The sequence below is a fragment of the Tachypleus tridentatus genome, chromosome 4 (assembly GCF_004210375.1).
Source record: "Tachypleus tridentatus isolate NWPU-2018 chromosome 4, ASM421037v1, whole genome shotgun sequence".
Classification (NCBI taxonomy): Eukaryota; Metazoa; Arthropoda; class Merostomata; order Xiphosura; family Limulidae; genus Tachypleus; species Tachypleus tridentatus.
The window spans coordinates 53,081,471-53,103,456 of NC_134828.1; the positions used below are offsets into that span (position 1 = coordinate 53,081,471).

General features: G+C 31.0%; 1 protein-coding gene across 2 annotated transcripts; it reads right to left on the minus strand.

Annotated features, from left to right (window-relative positions):
- Window positions 1-320: 320 nt before the first annotated feature.
- LOC143249139 (14-3-3 protein zeta-like) lies at window positions 321-12,822 on the minus strand. Of its 2 annotated transcripts, none has more exons than XM_076498517.1 (6): window positions 12,648-12,822; window positions 12,075-12,386; window positions 10,346-10,469; window positions 5,728-5,891; window positions 2,582-2,677; window positions 321-1,262 (listed from the first exon to the last, which is right to left on the minus strand). In XM_076498517.1, the coding sequence occupies exons 2-6, from the start codon at window positions 12,366-12,368 to the stop codon at window positions 1,203-1,205; spliced, it is 738 nt and encodes a 245-aa protein (XP_076354632.1). In that variant the 5' UTR covers window positions 12,369-12,386; window positions 12,648-12,822; the 3' UTR covers window positions 321-1,202. The 2 variants fall into 2 exon arrangements, with proteins under 2 accessions (XP_076354632.1, XP_076354631.1); XM_076498516.1 differs by having other exon boundaries at window positions 12,631-12,786.
- Between the last annotated feature and the right edge of the window lie 9,164 nt (window positions 12,823-21,986).

Below are 21,986 nucleotides of genomic sequence, written 5' to 3' on the forward strand. Positions count from 1 at the left end.
TGTTCACGTTACAGTGGTGTTAAAAACAATGTGCATCATAAAAAGTAATTTTTATAACAACACGTTCCCTTAACACCAACATCAAGACATTTAAATTATTTTACTCACTTAGGATTATCCTTACATCAACAAATAAAACTGAAAATGGCATAGAATGCGAGGTAAAAAAATCACCTATATTCTAAATAGTCCAACAGGTTCACCATCTTCCAATTTAGCTTTTTTTTCCAATAAAACTATTTCCATGTAACTCATTGCTTGTGTAGTTTTTAAGAATACTACTTAAGTGGCTGTGATAATAAGAAAACAAAGAGAACCAGTTAGTTACAGTTCTGTTTATTTCTATACAACTTTGTTATTATAGTAAATTATAAAACAGGCATGCACAAAAGACAGGTGACTTTTGTATGACGTTTCTCTTTTTAAACAAGAAAAAAGACAACTGAAATAGAAGGAAAGAGAAAAGCACACTAAGAAGCTAAATTCAAAAGGCTGTCACCTGCCTGAAAAAGTTTTACTGTCTAGAAGGTAAGAGGCTGTCAGGAAAAAGACGTTCTTGTGTTGATTGTGCACAGCAGACAGACACAGTGTCCCAGAAATGAAACATTCAAACACAAAACAAGTTAATGATATTATGCAAGCCAACTTTAAAAACATACTAGTTTAGAAAAATTACTACAAGCAACCAGGACCAAAAGAAATTACATTTTGGAAATGTTGGCTCTCTTGATAAATCCCATCTTTCAACATATTTTAATAACTTAGCTATACTTTATACAGATTGACAAACACAAAGAAACAAGAATTAGGCAGAGAACTGTTTTGGCATATCAATGATCTGAAATGAATTGATTAGCATAAGACTACAACAGCTATCTGAAATGGTACTTTCCCTGTGGTTTCATGCTGATGTAGTAGTTTACAAGAAAGGATAAGCTGATGTTCAACTGTTGAAATAATACAATGTACAAGCACAAGCAAAAGTTCTTATGATAGGACCAACAACACATGCTTGGTTGAAATCACCCGATATTAAAAATAACAACCACAGGGAAATTTTAGTCGAAGAACTTATGATTTCCAACACTACTAAATCTGAACAGTATTTCAGAAATTGTGGTGTACAAGTTTTAACAATGAAAGGCTTTGTCTCTGAGGCTTAAGATGTAGCAGTGGTGGGAATGCTCACAGACCAACTGTGATTAATTATCTTGTGTCTCTGTCGGTTCTTCTCCATCACCTTGCGTGTCTGACGTCCACAACTACGTAGAGAAAACAGTAAATAAAATTTCCACGTTTAAAATAAAAAAAATTTTTCAAAAGTTATATTTTAAGCATTTAAGATTAATTTCACCCTTCATATATTAAGTTAAAAGATTTGAATTTCTACTAACATCTTCACACATTTCATGTTGCTCTCTAAAACTACTTCTGTTAATCATGCCCAACTGATTATAATTGTTAAACATTTATGCACAGAAACAAGCTTCTGCTAAGAAAATATTTTAATCTTAGATCACACACATTCCACAATCCTCCAAATGCATAAAATGAAATTGGGTGTACTTAAAACCTACAAGAATAGGTCAGTTTACTGTCACCTATATCATAAGACTATTTGTCTGTTGTCACAACCTCAAATTTGTTGCAGAATTTGCAGCAAAGGCAAGCTAGTGTAGTAAAACATGTATTACAGAAAATGAAAATATAAAATTCCCACAATTTATAACAAGCATCAAGAATTTATAGCAATTTCCAAATAAAATGCTAAAGATCTTTTACGTTCATAATAATGTTCCTCTTCTCATTGGAAAGCGAAATGTGTTTATTATATATTCTGCCATATCTCTAAACTCAGATATTCTGTGCATTTAGTTCATGTAATTATCTGTGAAGCTGGTATCTATATCAAATCCACCCAGATCTCGTTTTAATATTACTATTTTTTGTGCATGCAAGGTATATCATTTCTTTTTCAAGTTGTCTGAGAAACAGCTCGTCTCCTTTATAAGAGTAAAGATCTTTCTAAAGTTAATACAATGTGTAGCTCATTAGTAATAACTTTCTGGGTGGCTAAGGATTCACGTACAACTAGGTATGCAAACTTTGGCAACAGGAATAGCAGTCCTGCATACAGTGGGATGCTGCTGAGATGGTCTTTATATTTCCATGTGTTTACTGATATTCATTTTCAGAAAACTATTCAATGTGTTACACTCAGCTTTTGAAATGTTGTGCAACAGTTATCTCTTTGCTATTTCATTGCTTGAATCCTCCTCCTTCAGAAAATGACATTAAATGCCCTTTTAGCCTAAGGCTACCCATGTAGCCATGTACTGAATAGTCAAGATTTCACTAAGAACAAAAATATTCAACTAAAACAACACATCATAGCATTACTATATATAAAAAAAAAAAATTTACAAGATGTGATTAACCTTCTGTAGTAGCCTATAAAAGTAAAATGCAGACAAGAACACTTACCACTTCATCACAAAAATACTATGATACTAAGATGTCCAGAACCATACTCGCCAAATACTGGAGGTAATACAAGAACACAACTGCTCATAATACTTACTGTCAAGTTGTCCCTCAGAAGCTGCATGATTAATGTACTGTCTTTGTAAGAATCTTCATTCAGTGTGTCTAATTCTGCAATAGCATCATCAAAAGCCTGAAAACATTAAAATCACTCTTATAGTGCCATGTTAGTCCTGTAAAACAATCCTCCACAAGATTTCAAAAAGTTTCAAAAAGTGTACCATACACTCATACCTTGATATTTTGCCATAGATTGCAAGCTATTTGTATGAAACAGTAATAAGTTAACTATATTTGCCACCAAAGACTTAAAAATATGCATCACTGATTAGTTATATCAACATACTTAAAACGTTTACTGCAAGCTTTTAGCCCTTAAAGAGCCTAATCAAACAACTATACTCATAGCTCATATATCAATATAATTTACTTTTAACAAACAACCTTTCTCTATTGAAGGCAAATTACTCATTAAGTAAAATCCTACTGAAGTTATGCAAAATAAGAATGTTTAAGACAATGGTTTTGTTGTTTTCTTAAATTATTTCTTACTATATTTATCAGATTGAAATTTCTAGCAAAAATATACAAAAAAAGGAAAAAGTTCAAAACTAATGTAACGTGGCTATGAGACAGTTTGCCACTGTTAGGGTTCGTTTTCCCAGTATGTACAGTTTTAGCTAAAGTTCACCACGTGGTTGCTTTCTTGAAATTATAAATCACTGGTGGGGTACGAAACTGGTTTTAAATGTTGAATTATATAAGAAATAAAATCCCATGTTAAGGATCCAAAAAAAATTGTCTACACAAATGTCAGAGTCTTTGAAAGAACACTATATTTAGCAAAATATCTCAAAAGCTTTTAGAAGACAGGAATAATATATAAAATATAATGAGAATCATGTTATGCAAGAAAGAATCCTCAGTAGCTATGATATGATATTTGAAATTTTTTTAGACAGGAATAGAGTAAATTAATCTATAAGGCCTTTGGTGTGGTCAAATATAAAGCGTTTGACCTCCTGCAACTAGATCAAGATATGAACTAAATGTTTGGACTTAAAAAAAAACAACAAAAAAACACTTGTACAAATCACTATGCAACAACTAAAATTTTTCATACAACTAAGAAATACAATTTCTCATCTTGTTCGATGTCATTTCATGGAAACTCAAGAGTATTTCCTTGTATTAAAACAATTTAATTTCATACAACTAATTTTGGCATTCCTGTTCTTAAAAGAAACTTGCATTCAGTTAGCACCTTGAGTATATATAATTTTTAGTTGTAAATTAACATTTGCAAATGTTTTACAAAAACAAGACATCATAACAAAATTTATTGCTAATTTTAGCAGAAAGCAGGAAAATGGACTTAATCAAAATCACACTTCTGCTAATTTTATTCTCTGTAAATCAGTTTTATAAAACAGAAATCACTTCTTACCAGGACTCAATGCATAATTAGTAGCCAAGGGATTTTATTGTCAGGTATGCTACTTCATGAAATATTAACACAGTGGTCGTACAATTTTGTAAGCAATACAAAACCAAGTCAAATCCTGTGCCACTCACTTGTGGTAAATACTGTACAAACTTACTTTAAATATAAAACAAAAGTAAGATTACATATAGATATACATCATTTCACACTAATAAAAATGAAACATAAGATCCATCCATGCCTGCATGAAAGCATTATGTTTATAGCAAACTTAATTAGATTATGCAAAACCAACTGGACTTAAAAAACAAACATACTAAGCTGTACATTATTAGAATCTATTCAATTTTATTATAATAAAGTGACTATCGTATAACAAGAACTTTCTTGAAAATGGGTATTAATAAATGTAAGCCTGTTGCTTGTCCATAATTTATTACTGGTTTTTATCAGTATCTTTGCACTCTTTAATAACCCATATCATTTCAAGAAACTACCTTTTTACAACTACAAAGATTAATTCTTTGACTACGAGCCAGATGTAATGTTGTTACTATAAAGATGCTTCAACATTCCACTGTAATTTATCAATCTTCATAACTACACTGTATTTGGGTCTAAAAATCCCATTTCTAATCTGCATATCACTTCCGTCAACTTTTTACACTGCTTCAGTAATGAAAGATTCACCACCAATACTTTAGGAAGACTGGCAGAATTACACAGTTCAAAATGAGCATTTTTAAAAGAGGAACAGGTAGGCAGATTTAATAAATATCTCAGCAAATTGAAAATGTAGGATATTATTTTGTATTTAGCTTTTCATTATTGGTAATCTGAGTTTCTAATTCACAAGAAGCTATAAACATTGTGTTGTAGGAAATATAAAATATAATCTGACCAGAAGCCAATGTATCATGACACAAAAATCAATATTTAGCAATTTTTTTGCTACATTTGTTTTTAAATGGAAAAATTAATGAATACTAAGAAGAGCTGAATTATAAACTAATTCAACACCAAAATTACTGACATACATTCATAAACATGACATGCCCTTTGACCCCTATCCATATGGAAAGGGTTAAATGACATTAGCACAGAATATTGGTAACTAAGGAACTCAATTTAAATTAATTCCACACACACACTAACAAGGATGTATAAATATGCATGAAAGCATAACTTTAGGAAAATATTTTACACAAAGATTTTCTGTTTACAACTGAAATACCTTTTCAACAAACAGCTTCATTTAAATAGTTTTTCTAATTACAAAAGAAATTAATTTTGAACTCAATACAATATTTTCCTTGTTAAAGCTCCAACTATGTTACAAACTTTACTATTTTAAAACTGCATAGCACCTAAGCAAAATACATTGTTTCATGTTTAGCTGTGTGCAACTGGGAAAATGGTGGGCTTTAGTAACGAACAGCAGCAATTTTGGGGAATATCCTTCAAATACCATGCATTTAGCAAGCTGCAGTTATTTAATGGTTAGTATCAAACCAAATGGGCTTTACTTTACCTGTTTTGCCAAATGACAGGCTCAATCAGGGGCATTCAGAATTTCATAATAAAATACTGAAAAATTCAATGCCAGGCCCAGACAAATAGGATGTGTTGGCTGCATTTTACTCTTTGCAATATCAAAAGCCTCCTGGTAAGCTTTCTGTGACTCTTCAATCACACCTAGAGGTCAAGAAAGAAGGAAAAATACCCTTAGAATGTTTTACCTGTTTTGCTAACTGGCAAGCCTTGTCAGGAGAGTTCAGTATTTCATAATAAAACACTGAGAAGTTCAAAGCAAGACCCAACCGAATAGGATGTGTTGGCTGCATTTTTGTCTTACTAATATCAAATGCTTCTTGGTAGGCTTTCTGAGACTCCTCCACAACACCTGCAAGTTAAGAATAAATGTGATCATTTCAGTTTTAAGTCTTAAAAGTTACCAAGTGTAGACAGGTTTAAGAAAAGCTCCATGAAAACGTTTCACATTTCTAACCTGCAGTATGATCAATCGACAAATTGAACAAGAGACACCTAGTTTAAGTATAAAGAAATTTAATTATAATTAGTGTTTAATTGTGCACATAAAACTCATTGACTAACCTTATAACCAGCCTTTTAATAAAATTATTCCCACTATATCTAAATTGCATGCATTGTAATGGAATTTAGTAAAGATTGTCTTATCAGTCAACCCAAGTGAAAGAATTTTCATTGAAAGAAATACTTTTAGAGATGCCAACCATTACGATTTGAGCATAATCATTACAACTATATGCTCATACAGACAAATATTAGGACTTGTTGCAACTCCCAAATTATATATTATATAGGCCTATACAGTAAAGTGATAACTTGTTCCCCCAGGGCTTGAAAGGGGTGAAAAGTTCTTGCGATATAAATAAATTCTGATAATAAATAAAAGACAGTCCAAATGGCTACTTGCGATAATCATGTTTGTGCTTGAAATAAAAATATTTGCATCTCCAACGGCTACCAATAGCTTGAGTGCAGTGCTTCTCCAAACTGGATACGTGGGGGAATCCATAGTTACGTCAGTGCTTGTCAGCCAATCAGCGATCTCATAGATGGTATTTCTCGTTTTCTAAGCGGCATAGAAACACCAATGCGATTGTTCACAAGATGGAAAAAAGAAAAGAAAAAAAGAGGCCTCGTTCACCAGATTGTCTTGTTTATGGCAAATCTCAAAGAACTAAAACTGTGAAAGGGCTGTCTACAATCATTATGCTCAGTCATTTGAAATAGTTGGCATCTCTGTACTTTATCTTACATAAACTCTAGAATCTCCTAAATGAACAGTTTTGTTTTGTGAAACTTCATCTTATTTTCTTTATGCTTAACACTAATTGTACCAAAATATATTGAAAAACATACTGAATGAAACCACAAGTACCTTTTTTCTTTCTAAAATGACTGCAGACTACAAAATACAAATACAATTATTTATCTTAACAGCTAACATTTTCAAACTTTCTTCACTTTCATCGTAAAACTTGGAGAGTTTAGGTTCAAGCTAAATCATGTAACCTCAAAGTACATGAATTATGTGAACCAAGTGACCATGAAAATTATCTTAAAGTACTATAATTGTGATGGAAAAATTAATTTTTCTTGTACAAGTAATTACTGTGAATGATTAGCTTGTAATGCTCTCAATGATTAAACCTTAGATGAAATGCTTATTCACATCTTAAGATATTTAAGTTAGAATATACTTTTAAAAATATTACAATGCAAAAGATAGTAACACTTTGCTCTAGCTCAATTATATACAATAAGGTTAAAAATTATTAGCAGTTTTATGTATAACAATGTCAATCATGACATTCAAAGCTTTATTTTCTTCATTTATACTGCTCAAATTACCACATTTAACTGAAACTTAAGCTTAACATTTGTAGTCAAGGTTCACCTGTGACTAAAATGAACAGCCTTAACAGTTATGAATAGTTGAAAAATTAACGTATTAGAATTATAGACATTTCAGCTGTTCAAAATGATAGGCATCAACCCTTTCCCAAAAGGCTCAGTTTAATTTTTGAGTTAAATATTTGTGCTACAAGTTTTAATAGAGATTGCAAGTCTTTTGTATACCAAAATTGATTTTAAAAAATATTGTTACTAGAAATTTTTGTGAAAAGTGTTTTGTTACAAAAGTGCAAAGTGACTTGTTACAATTATTCTTTGTCTGAAAAATCTTTAATATTTGTTTAATCTGTAAAACCTAAATACCTTTTCAAACATTTCAATTAAAATATATTTTGTCTCTTATTTTCTGTATCCTAATTGTCTTAAGTCTACCAATTTAACAAACCTTGTAACTGCCATAAAAAAAGACATACAAAAATTTTTTTCATTCTAGAATGATTACAAATTAGAAGAAAATAGAAGAAATGTTTAGTGTAAATCTTATAACATTATACATTTATATATATATATTTTTCAATATATATACCATTCAGCTGTGTCTGGCTAATACAGATGCTACGCTGATAGTGCACATGCACTCACGTTACTGTATACAATACAAAAACAAGACCTTTAGAATTTAAAACCTGATTTGTCTTGGCTGTGCCTTAGTAGTCACATTTTAGCTATGATACATAACATATGTATGTACATTACTATTTACAAAAGTTCTTAAACTTTTCTGAAAACATAGAAATTTTAAGTAAACAAGTACAGTAAACAATTACAAATTCTAGTTACAACAACCTTTGCACTCATTTGCTGTTTGCCACAGGTTGCCAGGCTTTTTCAAAATTTGCACATGGAGGATGCTAAACAATACACTAAGTTTGATCAAATATATACAACTTAAAGCAACTAAAAAATTATAAACAATATTGATACCACAGAATTACACCATAATTTATCAAGCTTAGTAACCAAGCTGCATTTTGTCTGAAAAATATGTAGCTTTAAACAAACTAAAGACAATCTACCAGCTAGAAATCTTGGTTTTAAAGAACAAGGTGATTTTCAAGCACTTTAAAATAGCAACTAAGAAAGCATTCCCAGCTTTTGCATGGTTATTCGTACATCATTTATTGAACTGTGTATACGTAAGAGGCCATTTCCAAAAACAGAAAGGGCAAGCAAGGTCAGTTTGATTCAGTACACAAGCCATATCTCAATGAATAAAAAAGCTATTTTATGTTCTAGCTTATCAATATTGCTTATTTAAGTCCTTGATTCATACAAAACTATGGACTTAGTATTCCAACATCATAAAAATTTAATATGAATCAGTAATGCATTCAACATAGCAAGTGACTAAAACAAAAAAGTATTTAGATATGTCCTTTTAATATTTACTATTAAATTGGGAAATTAACTGACATAATAAAATTTGAATTATCTACAATCTGATTCCAAACTTACTAACATTTATAAAACAGTTAAGCAAAATTCTGAAGGCAAGTCCAACTCGATGATACAGCCTTCGACATGTCATAATAGGCTATGTCAAACTGATATTCCCCCAATGGCATACAGTTAAGATGTAACGCATGTTTAAGGTAAATTGGTTTATATTTATTTTTTTGTTTGTTTGAAGACTGACAATAGCCATGTTTAAAAGAATGTCCAGGCATCAACACTACATACTTGTTAGAGGGCAATACTAAACAGATCCTGGAGTCGTGCTAAGTTTTTTACCAGGCTACAAAGAATGCACAAAGTAGTACACACACACACACACACACAGCATGTTCAAGAACTTTGAAAACACTTGGAACACACGAGTTGTTGCATGTACAAGAATAATGTTTATAAATTTTTGTAGCATACAATCACTAGAGCTGAATGTGTGTGCCAGACGTTACAAAATTTCCAGTGTATATAATCTCTTACCAAGTGTTTTGTAATATTGTAGAGACCTTCCTAGAAGGATCTTGGATATACAAAAACAATTCATCTGTACCTGCAACCTTATTAAATAAAAACAAATTTTTTGTGAGGTTTTATAAAGAACCTGTATAATATCTGAAGAACTGTAAAGCTTCCCTGACGAATTCATTGACTGTCTGGGAAATGTTTCAAGTGTTCTGTATGTGTTTTTCTTATAGCAAAGCCACATCGGGCTATCTGCTCAGCCCACCGAGGGGAATCGAACCCCTGATTTTAGCATTGTAAATCCAGAGACATACCGCTGTACTAGCGGGGGCATTCAAGTGTTCCAGAGACTAATTCTAGTGTCGATGGGTATCATCCTGCTGAAATAACATGTTAAATGACATTTATCAGTAGCTTTTAAAGTTACTTTTACACATGCAACAAATGTCTATACATATTTTCCTAGTATGATTTCAAAAAGTATTTTTAAAATTCCTGGACATCCTATATACACGACATATGCATTAAAATAAGTTACTTAATGTTAAGCAAATTTCTCACTGAGAAGTTAATACTCCTTTTATTTTAACATTGTCATAAATGCCAAAAGTATCCTGCTGACTATTCTCCTTCACTACCTGTAAAGTCTTCTGAATTAATGACAAAGCCCTTAGACAGGAAATACAAGTACTAAAACTGAATACAATTTTTATATACAATTAAGACTAAAAACTTCTTTTGACATTTACTTTGATTTATGAAACTGACCATATAAAAAATACATAGCACACCACACAAGTATTTTCTACATTTATCACAAATAACATTAAAAAGGTCAACTATTTTTGCTTGAAAGTCAAAATTATACCAGAGAATTATTTTAATAGATAACAAGATAGTTATCTATTCCATCAAGTATTCAGGCAAAAAAGTTTAATTTACATCTAATGTAACTGTGAAATCAATCATACAGTAGTCTTAACTTACTATTTCTCTGATCCCCTGTAGCAACTTCAGCCAGGTACCTGTAATAGTCTCCCTTCATCTTTAGATAAAACACTTTGCTTTCTGCATTACTAGCCTTAGGAATCAAGAACTTGTCTAAAAGACCCTGAAACACAAAGGGTGTATCAAATACTTGATGAATGAAAATTAAATTGAATTAATCGTTATTTCAGAGTTTGTGCAATTCTTTAAACACTGCCAAATAATGAAATTTACAGAAGAAACATTGGTACTGTGTACAAGGACATCAAGAATTTTGTTGGAATCTCAATACTTGTGATAAAAAAAGTTTAGTTCTTTTTATATTTTTTAAATTTAACAAAAACATTGTAGCATTATACAAAATTCAAGTGGGGCCTCATATGGAGTAGTTTGGGGTTGGTCCTTTTAAAACAGTAAAATATAGTAAAATGTTTAAAGTGCAAAGATAAACCACAAAAATGATACTTGGCTCAAGCCTTTTATCTATGCAAATTAAGCATTCCGAGTACCTAAAGGGAAAAATAATGATATCAAGATTTTAAATGTTATCTAAAATGTTCAGATTTCACAAGAGTTTGATGTAACTTTATAACATTTGTCTAAATAAAGCAACTAGTCTTCACTGCTGAAGTTTGGCCTTCTATTATTATGGTGGAAGTAGTTAAATCTTTCATACACACAGAAATAACTTGTCAGTTGAAAAATAAAAGCCTCAAACATGAAATCCTTCCATCAATTTGAGGTTTACTGTAGCTCAAACAGTGAACATTGTGTGTTAATAACTGTCAAAATCAACTATCTTATACAAAAGTTTAGGCAGCTGATGAAACTAAAAATACACAATCTTAAACTTACTATTTTGTTCCTCTACTTTTTGTTGTAGAGTTTACTTTGTTATTTAGCTATACAACCAAGTAAAACTTATGGCACTTTAAGGTACCCTGACAAAGTTCGACACTATCAAGAATTCTTGGTCTCTTAGTCATTTAGTTATGACATTATTGATGAGTACTTGTATTGGTTGTAGGCTTTATTAGCATTTACTAATAATGCACAAAATATTAAGAGTTACCGATATGGAATGAACTTCTCTGCAACTAGTATAACCCAATATACACACACACACACACACTGATAGAAATGTAGAGAGAAATAGACCACCCTTGATACTGAAATTAAACAACTTTCACAATACTAGGTTCATTTATAAATGTACAAGATAATTTCATGTTTTGTATTACTTATTAATTAATTTTTTAAATTTCTTGAAATATTAAATAGTATTTTTTGCAATGGCCTGTTAAATGTGAATAGGATACATATAGGGTTAAATTTCATATAATTACCCAACACTATGCAACTATTAACAAAAGTACTACAAGTTGTATGACATAATATTGATAATATTTACATCTCAAGCCTTAACAGCAGTTGTTCATGTAATTTAATCATGTAATTAGTGCCTAGATAACTGTTATTACTACTAATATACCATGTGATATTTCATATTCATACAGGCTTAGTATTCAGCAAAAGAACTCGTTCAGTCATTGCCACTGGATATAGCAGATGTGCGATTGACACATGACATTATTCTTAAGTTTCAGTTGCAAATTCTTAGAATACATTATATACAATTATAATATTTAAGAGTAGTAGTACTAGTACTTACTTGGCGAGTACTAATAGTAATATAGTATTACGACAAGTTCTAGATCTTAACCCTTACCAACACATCGTAACATATTTCCTTTAGTTCTTTTTCAACCTTTTCGCGGTATTCTTTGGCCATTTGCTGCTTCCTTTCACTTCCTTCAGTTTTCTGCTCTATACTTGAAATAACCCTCCATGAACTTCGCCTTGCTCCAACAACGTTCTTATAAGCTACCGACAGCAAATTCCTTTCTTCATTGCTCAGTTCCACGCCCATTTCTGTAACTTGTTTCATAGCTGCTGCCATATCATCATACCTCTCGGCCTGCTCTGCAAGTTTAGCCCGCTGTACCAGCTCGTCTTTATCCATTTTGAAAAAAATTTTATGCTGAAATCATAGAGGACATAACCTATAAAACGAAGAAATACTACTCTACGAAAAAATTTAACCTGCAAAATGGCGGCAAAAGAAATATTAAGCTAAATAAATCTGAAGTTTAACTTCAAAAATTAATAAAACATTAACAAAACACACAAGAGTAAATCTAAAGCATAAAAGCAAACAAATTTCGAAGTTTATTAAAACAGTTAAGTATACAAATACTAAGATTAAATACTTTTAATGCACATACTTTTATGAACCAATTACCTATTCCTACTCCACACAGCGTAAGCCGGCCAGTTAGGTTATGCCCCTTTGTACGGGGTTACAAAACTACTGACAGAATTACTGACGTCATAAGTTGCTTAGTTACAGAGACATCGTACAAAAATTAAGTGTAATCTACTCTACTTAAATAAAAATAATATGTGCTTTTTTTCTCGTTTTCTGTCTTTAATTTTTATTTAACTAAATCGTGAGAATTTGTACTGAGAAGATCTTTTTAGGTTCAAAAGTTACTGGTCTATGATAAGATGAATGAGCCAATATTTCAAACAGTACATCATGTTCCGTTGAATAACGTAATAATAGAGTGAGGTTTATTGCTCATAGTCGTTATTTTATGTATGCATTATGCAAACAAAGGTACGAATTTCAAAATAACTTTTGTCAGATTAAAATACTATCTTACCCAGTTTATGAAATATTTACCTGCTGTAGTGCATTGTGTTAAAAGTTGACAGTTACAGAATTTTTATTTATTTATTTGTGTAATAATCTTAAAACACTGGATTGTTTCGTAACTTAAGCATTCGTTGACTATATTTTAATTACATGTTGAAAATTTAATTAACACAGTAATAGGCATCACTGCCTGATATTTTTTATTTTATTGGTAGACATTTCTAATTAGGTTGTTCGAGAACTTTACTAGAACTTCTAGTTAAGGTTTTCGAAAATACCCATTAAAACCACAGTATGATATAAGTAAGTTTCTAAAATAATTGTACAAGACCAGAACTCACTGAGGAGTCTCAGTGTCCAAAGATGAAAGCTATAGTTGAGTTAAGTTGGAAGATATAATGCATTTGCCAGCTGGAGGTAGAGCTTGTTAGGAAGTTAGTTACTGAGTTCAATGTCTAGTCTTTTAAATATTTGTTCCATATGTTCCATAACCTGACCGTTATAAAATCACATTTGATTTGGTTTTAATAAGTTACCTCTAATGTGTTACTCGGGAGCGGGATAATGCAATGACATAAAAACGTGAAATTTTATATCTTTAAGCAGCCATTCATTCATAATCATAAAAATGACCTCTATTTGTCCAAAGGCTAGTCTTCTTGTGACTTGAGTATGATTTGTGTATAATATGTAGGAAATATTTTGTGGATTAGTTTATACGACCTGATTTATTTTTATTATCCTAGTAAATTACAATTTCTAATTTTAAAAAAATACAGTTAATCTAATGTTTCAAAATAATCCAGAAAAAATGTTATATTTGATTTATGAATATTTAATACCGTTAAATGAGAACGCATCACAGTAGTCAATTTAAGAACTGAGAAAATAGTGAGGACTCTAAGATCATAAGAAAAAAGTTTTAAACATAATGAAGAAATGTATAATTCACGTTTAGCATAAAACTAGGAAATGGGATAACTGTGCTCTGCCCACCACAAGTATCAAAATCCGGTTTCTAATATTTTAAATCCGCAGACATACCGCTGTCTCACTGAAGGGCGATAACTCTAGAAGATATTGTAAGTTTCTGATACACTATTATTAAAGTAATTACAAATGATTACGTTTATTAAATTTCGCGCCAAGTTACTTGAGAATTTTCTTTGCTAGCAGTCACTACTTTAGAAATGATAACTACAAGGAAGGAAGTTAGTCAACATCACCCACAGCCAACTCTTAGGCTACTCTTTATCAATGAAACGTAGTATTGAAATGGCGAGCATGTTTTGCGATGAGATTCAAACTCTGCAATTGACAGATTGTGAGTTAAGCGCCCTAACTACCAGGCCATGCTAGGTCCAGAAGATCAGTAATAACACATCATACCAAGAGAAGACCGGAGTTATTGCTAGCCATTGGCACTGATAGATATTTCTAAGATTTTTAAAATGACTCATCTGAAGATGTGGACGTTTCCCATAGTAATCCTTTCCAAAAATATTCCTAAAATTACTAGATTTGATTGTGCATGGTCAGTTCATTTACTTTTCTCGAAATGAGAATACGCATATCTGATTAGTGGAAGCGAAAAACATACTTTCAGAGAAGCTGCTAACTTTCTGTTTATACAAGATTTACACAATGATTTCTCAAGAAAATACATCTAAAGCTGTAGTGTGTTTCAATTTATTTTGTAAGTAACTTAAATGATTATGCTTTATTGTTTAATACCAGCTTTCTTGAAGACAACTCAGTGAAATTTGTCATCATTATGGTCAGTGAGAACAACATATCCTAGAAAGTGATAAAAAATATAGAAGATCGCTCTGGACAAAACCATAATGAAGGCTTACAGGAAAAGTCGTAGGTAAGGTATTGTAAGTAAAGGATTCTTTTTCTGTTTAAGCTGAGCTGGTGAAAATTCGTTTCATATTGTTCCAAATATAATACCCACACACAACCACAAGTAGCATTTGACACCCAAAGCTGATGGTTACGTAAAACCTTTTGGCTTACAAAAAGTACACTATTATATATATTACTACTATGTACCTATACATATATAGTAGTAATAAATATATAATTGTAAAACGATATTTTAACATCATTATGTGTTATGTGTAAGTTAGCAAAAGTTGTCAGCGACCACAAAAGAATGAAGTGAAAATATCTCAAAGTCTAATTTACAAAACGTACAAAAACAAAAAACAGAACAAAAAGTAGTTATACGTATATAAGTATACGTATTTTGTCATGAATAGCGTTCAATTAGCGTTGAGGGCAGTCAGTTTCTTCTATTATACACCAATGCATGTAGGAATATGATGTTCAACAACAGATGAACACATGTGATATTATTAGAGGGCCACATCTAAGTACTTGGACCCATAATGTCCTGAACCAAACTTTACACACACAATTTATGAGAAGGTAACGAAATCAAATAAATAATTCATAATTCAAACATAGATATATTTAAATAATTCAGAATACTAACAGCATAATAATCTTAAAACATTGGATTGTTTTGCAACTTAAGCATTCGTTGACTATTTTTTAATTACATGTTGAAAATTTAATTAACACAGTAATAGGTATCACTGTCTAATATTTTTTATTTTATTGGTAGACATTTCTAATTAGGTTGATCGAGAACTTCAATAGAACTTCTAGTTAAGGTTTTCGAAAATACCCATACTAACAGCATAAAGTAACGTATAAGATATGAAAGTAAAAGGTAAATAAATAAAAATAATTATATTTCTCAACGATAAGTAATCAAAAGCAAAACTTCACTTTTTCTTAAATCGAAGTGTTAAGAAAGACGCCCAAGAAAAGGTATTATGACACTTATTATAGGAATAAAATTAATTAAAACAGTGTAAATTTAAAGACGTTTAAAAATTTTTGGGCAGCCTGAAGTAACCTACAGTCATCTCTCCGGTACTATTTCACTTGAATTATAATTAATCATTTCAAAACAAATATAAGTAGATATAAGATTCACACCTGTTCTTAAGACTATAGAAGTTACAGAATGAAATGAGAAAGTAGTGTAGACTAGGAGATAAAAGTCAATTTGGCTTTCGGCCTGGGCTTGGAACGGAGGTTGCTGTTGCTAAACTTGTGGGAAGTATTACAGAAGCTTTGGATTCTGATCTTCATCCAATTGCTGTTTTTCTTGACTTAGCCAAAGCTTTTGATTCTGTTAATCATAAAATATTGTTAAATAAATTATCTTATTATGGTTTTAGAGGCATTGTTTTTGATTGGTTTTTTTCTTACTTTCACAATAGAAAGCAATCGGTTTGTATCCATAATAATTATAGTGATTGGCTTACAATTAATGTTGGAGTACCACAAGGTTCTGTTCTGGGCCCTTTATTATTTCTCATTTATATAAATGATATTCTTTACCAACAGTTTTTTGGAGATATCCAAGCCTATGCCGATGATATTGCTGTTGTTTATAGTAAGCCAAATCTAATTAATGAAGCCATTATTTCTAGTGATCTTAATAAAATTAAAATTGGCTTTTCTGTAATGACTTATCCTTAAATATATCTAAATCTTGTCTTCTTCAGTTTAACCTTTATGGTGTCATTCCAGCTTTTCCTTCTATTTTTTATCATTCTAGTGATTGTTATACTTACCCTGATTGTAAGTGTCCCAAATTGACTCAAGTTTCCTCTGTTAAATATTTAGGAATTATTTTAGATCGAAAATTAAATTGGCAATTTCATATTAATTCTTTAGTTAATAAATTAAAATATAGTTCTATGCTAATTTTTGAACTTAGTCATTGTGCTCCTTATCATATTTTGTTAAGTGTATATTATGCTCTCTTTCAATCTTTCTTACAATATTGTATTTCAATTTGGGGTGGCACATATAAGACTTTTTTAATTCCTATTCACAAGTTGCAAAAAAGTGTTTTCTCTCTTATTTTACTCATAGGCTTGATACCGATTTCAGTAAATTTAACTCCCTCTTTCATATGATAAACTTTATTTATATTTTTTAGCTTTATCTACATTGCATGTTTCTTTTAATAGGCCTTTTAAAGTCACTTCATATTTTACACGACTTCAATCTTTTTTTCCAATTAATGTACCCACACCACGTAAAACAGTTACACTTCATCAATATCTTTATTTGGCACCTCGTATTCATAATTTTATTCCTTATAGTATAAGATCTTCTATTAATCGTGTTAATCAAAAGAAATACTTAAAACAATGGATCTTAAATACTGATGATAATATTCTGGGAACTTTATATTGATTTTGTAAGTTTTGATTTTACTTTATTATGTGTTTAACCATCACAGGACGAGTTAACTCTTTGTTGATGGTTTTATATTGATATTTGATTTTTTGTGTCTAATTTATTGCTTAATAAATTTATTTATTATTATTATTATTATTATTATAAGATGCCTAATCATTCTTGAATGTGACCAATACCAATCAAGGTGGCAAAAGGTCAACAAACTCAATACCCAGAACAACTGTCTTTACAAGTAAAAATCATATCCTCTAGAATATAATTGCAACTATATTTATTTAGTGTATTAACGTATTTATTCAAAAATAATCACTGTATTGTGATTTGAATTGGAAAGCCATAACCATTAAATTTGAGTTTTCCAGTTGATAGTTTGATGTGGAGTAAAGAATATTCAATTTTATTACAAGCAACCATAAATAATTTAAGTTGTGAAATAATTATATCTTTGATTAAGGTATTAAGGATTACACTTTAAACAAAAAGAAGGCCGCATATATGAAATTTGAAGTAATTTCTTTTATCATAAAAGTTTAAGAACAAACTCCCATTAGCAAATTATATATGTAAGTCAAGAAAATGACAAGAAGTTGTCTATCATTTCATTGGTGATCTCAAGTTCCAGTTCACCTGTTAAAAGGAAGAAATCGTTAGCTTAAAGCCTAGATCGTTGATAGAATTAACCTCTCTAGTAAAGCTTAAAACCTACTACAAATGTAACAAATAAACTTATGGAGGAGGATCACAATATCCCTGACCACCCCAGTTGAGGAAAGTTTATTTCCTTTAAAACCTTAACTCCTGTCACGAAATGTTTCATTTTTAGATTGTTGAAAGAAATTATATCATTAATGCTTGAAAGTTACTCTACACTGACGCAACTTTTGTGATTGTGAGATGAATAATTGTTTGCAATAATAATAAAATAAATATATATATATTAGATATGTTCTACGAGTGACTAGAATACATTGGAAGGCCTGTTTATTGTTTATAAATATCATGGTTAAATTAGATGTAGTTATTAAACATACATCAACTAAAATCATTTTTGCAACCTTTCTTATTTAAAAGCCGATGGGAAATTTTACGATTATCATACAAATAATAATCAAATAGTACAATATTTATCTGGAATAAAAAACAATTCCTTTTTACTTTATGAAATGAAATTTAAAACAAAATTCGTTTTGCATGCAGTAAAAGTTGGTGTTCTTAATAGTCAGTTATTTCATGTTATTTGTTGGTCAGTTAGCTCGTCTTCATTACTTCTAAGTTCAAGCTTAAAATTCGCCCACTATATCTTGAATGCTGACAATTGGCTAACGTGGAGACTTTTACACCCTGCTGATGCTATCGCTGTTTGATCCACGCCCGCTCATTCGTCAATTTTATCCCACGCTTATTTCACAGCTAACCTTCATTAAAGGTCATTCCACTACCCATGATGACGAGAAACCCACTTGAAGTAAAAACGTATTCTAAAGACGGTTGGTATGGGTATTAAAAATTTAATTAAAATAAAGTACAAAACAAATTTTCGACCTTCATAGGTCATCTTCAGGTTAACAAAGAGAGTTTGTAACTGACAGTTGCCGGACACATGTCTTAGGGACGAGAGTGTGAAAACATGTGCCCGGTAACGGTCAGTTGCAAACACTTTTTGTTAACCTGAAAGTGACCCAAGAAGATCGAAACGTTATCTTGTACTTTGTTTTCATTAAAGTTTTAATACCCATTACAGCAGTCTTTAGAATATATTCCACTACCCACTTCTCTGGATGTGCTGGGTAAAAAATATAGCTCTGCCTCCAGATCCAGGGTTTAAGAAATACCAGATAGTAAACCACAAGAGTACAAGAAAGTGTATTTATAGATTGTTACATGGTCTTAGATATAAATTATGATTCTCAAGGAAATGAGTCAATCTTTATTAATAAGAAGTGAAGGAGTAAGTCTATATTTGCAAACAGTAACTCTCTACACTACCCAGGATAAGATGGGTTTTTATAAATTAATTGCTATGAAACATCCTGTACAGAATATGTGAGGATTCAACGAACTACAATTAAGAGGTGTAGTGGATAATTTTAATTCGACTCTGGTCAAAGACACCTCAGCTTTGCCAAAATTGCAGAGGTTGTAGAATAAACGTTACTAGGCATCAAGATCATCCGCTTTCGAAACTATATTAAATAAAACCACATTAAATTACACGTTATGTTAATAACTGTAGTATTTCTCATGTCTGGTCGATAAATGAAAGTGCCACGGATCTTCTCTGTATTCCCCCGGGAACATGAATCTCACCTCCTGGATCACTTCAGACACATACATATATATGTTGCATAAACATGGGTTCTAGGAGCTGTTTTTGTTAAGAATAAATTAAAAGCTTAATGCGTTATAAAATCTGTGTAAATCAAAGCACATACTAGTTGTAATTGAAAATATCATGAAAAACTATAACATCATAACACTTTATAATTTGCTAAACCTTAAATTATGTATATATACATAATTGAAATATTTATTTTAAAGCAATTTAGCATTTTTTGTTGTTTTTTTTTAAAAAAAGGAACAGGATACAAGTTACAAAATTAAGATTGTAGCTGCTGGTCATGAATCTTGTTGAAGAAAAATATTAATTTTAAAGCGTCTATCGAATATTATACTTTAAACATATAAATGGAATATTTCAATTTCTAAAGCAACAGAAAGTTATAAATAATCAATTACTGAAAGTGATTTATGCAAATAAATAGCAAATGTAAACAGTTTATGTGTTCTGTTCAAAATACCAAATTAGCAATCTAAGATATTGCCATTAGGGATGCAAACATAGTAGCTAAGGTTTGAACAAAGCCAACGCTAATGGAAACGTAATATTTTACTCAAATTGACCTCAACACGAAGAAGAAGTGAATTATGACTGGTCTCTATTGGAATTAATTATTATTGAAATTAAACATCTTTAGGCAACTTGTTTATTTCGATGTGAATTATTAAAAAAATTAGAGTTATATCTGTTTGTATGATTAAATGGTTACAAAAACGTATTAATAACATTATTTATATTGGACACGATTGTAATATTAATTGTTGAATTATTACAACCAAATCCTGTTATTTTAAAGTAACTGAAAGAGTAAAACGACGATACAATTAGTGAAAAAGAAGAGGAAAATTGATCAATAAGTATAAACAATCAGAAGTACAAACGTGTTCGAATAAAGAAAAATGACAAAACTCACTGATAATAAATAATTAGTTGTTTTATGGCTAGTAGTAAATCACATTCCCGTCAGTGACATAGCTGTGAGTGTGAAGGCTTAAAACCCTAAAAACTGGGTTTCGGCAACTGTGGTGGCACAGCACACATAGTTCATTTGCAGCTTTGAGTTCAACAACAAACAAACACGTGAATTGCATTGATTATTCCGATTGTTTTCAATATATGTTTTGGAGATCTTACAGTGTTTGATGGTTTAAACGCGGAAAATCAAGGTTCGATACCCGTGATGAATAGCTTTGAGCTTAAATACAAAATAAACCAATTTTTTAAAAGAAAATCTGAGCGATTGGTTCCAGAGGAGAAGTACTGCAATATGCTAATGAACATATGACAGTGTGAGATATTTTTTGAAAACGTATGTGTTTTTCTTACAGCAAAGCCACATCGAGCTATCTTCTGAGCCCACCGAGGGGAATAGACCCCTGATTTTAACGTTGACATACCGCTGTACTAATGGAGGGCGTTTTTGAAAACATATAGAATACTTCACGAAGAGTGTTCAGTTCCTCAAAGTACTAAAATATAAATATTGTCTTGTTTTGCTGTTCATAAATCGCTATCCGTTGATATGAGTTCCGTATTCTTATTACATGCGCACGATAACACATTTGTGTAGCAGTAGCATGGGTGCAGTGCCTACAGAATAAAAAAGTCGTAAAAAGCACGTAGACACCTGGTATGAACGGTGTTGGATTACGTCATTCATTTTCCGCACTGCTGACACAAAAATCAAGAAGCTACGGACTATTTTCCAGCCAGCCTTATACAGCGTCGGGCACGCCTTGACTGTGCTAACACAGTTAAGCAATTTAATACTTATTAACAGTATGATAACCCTGGATTATTTTATGTATAGTGTTTCGAATTATATCTTACTCACTGCTGCGATCCTATATTTATATGTGATTTGAAGCACATGCAGTACTGATGTTATTAATTTATGTAACGTTTGTTTTGCTCGACTGTGATATGTCGTGCCATTGAAATAATAAAACTTTCCAGAACAGCAGTATTATTGATTGGTGTTATGCAGTGGTTGCTACATTAATGTATTTTCATCCACAGACTCATAAAAGTCAATCATTTGACTACACGAGTAATATGTGAAATCATAATATTATAAAAACAATGCAACATTTTAGTTTTTAACGATAAAAATTTAGAGGCAAAACGTACTTGCAATTTTCACAAACAAATAAACTTCATTAAATATTTGTGGTATACATAATGAGCTAAAAACTGAGACAAAAAAGAACAAACTTCCTCGATCAATTTTTTGTATTTTATAAATTTAATATGCAAGATACATTAATTAAATACTGTCAAGGTTACACTAC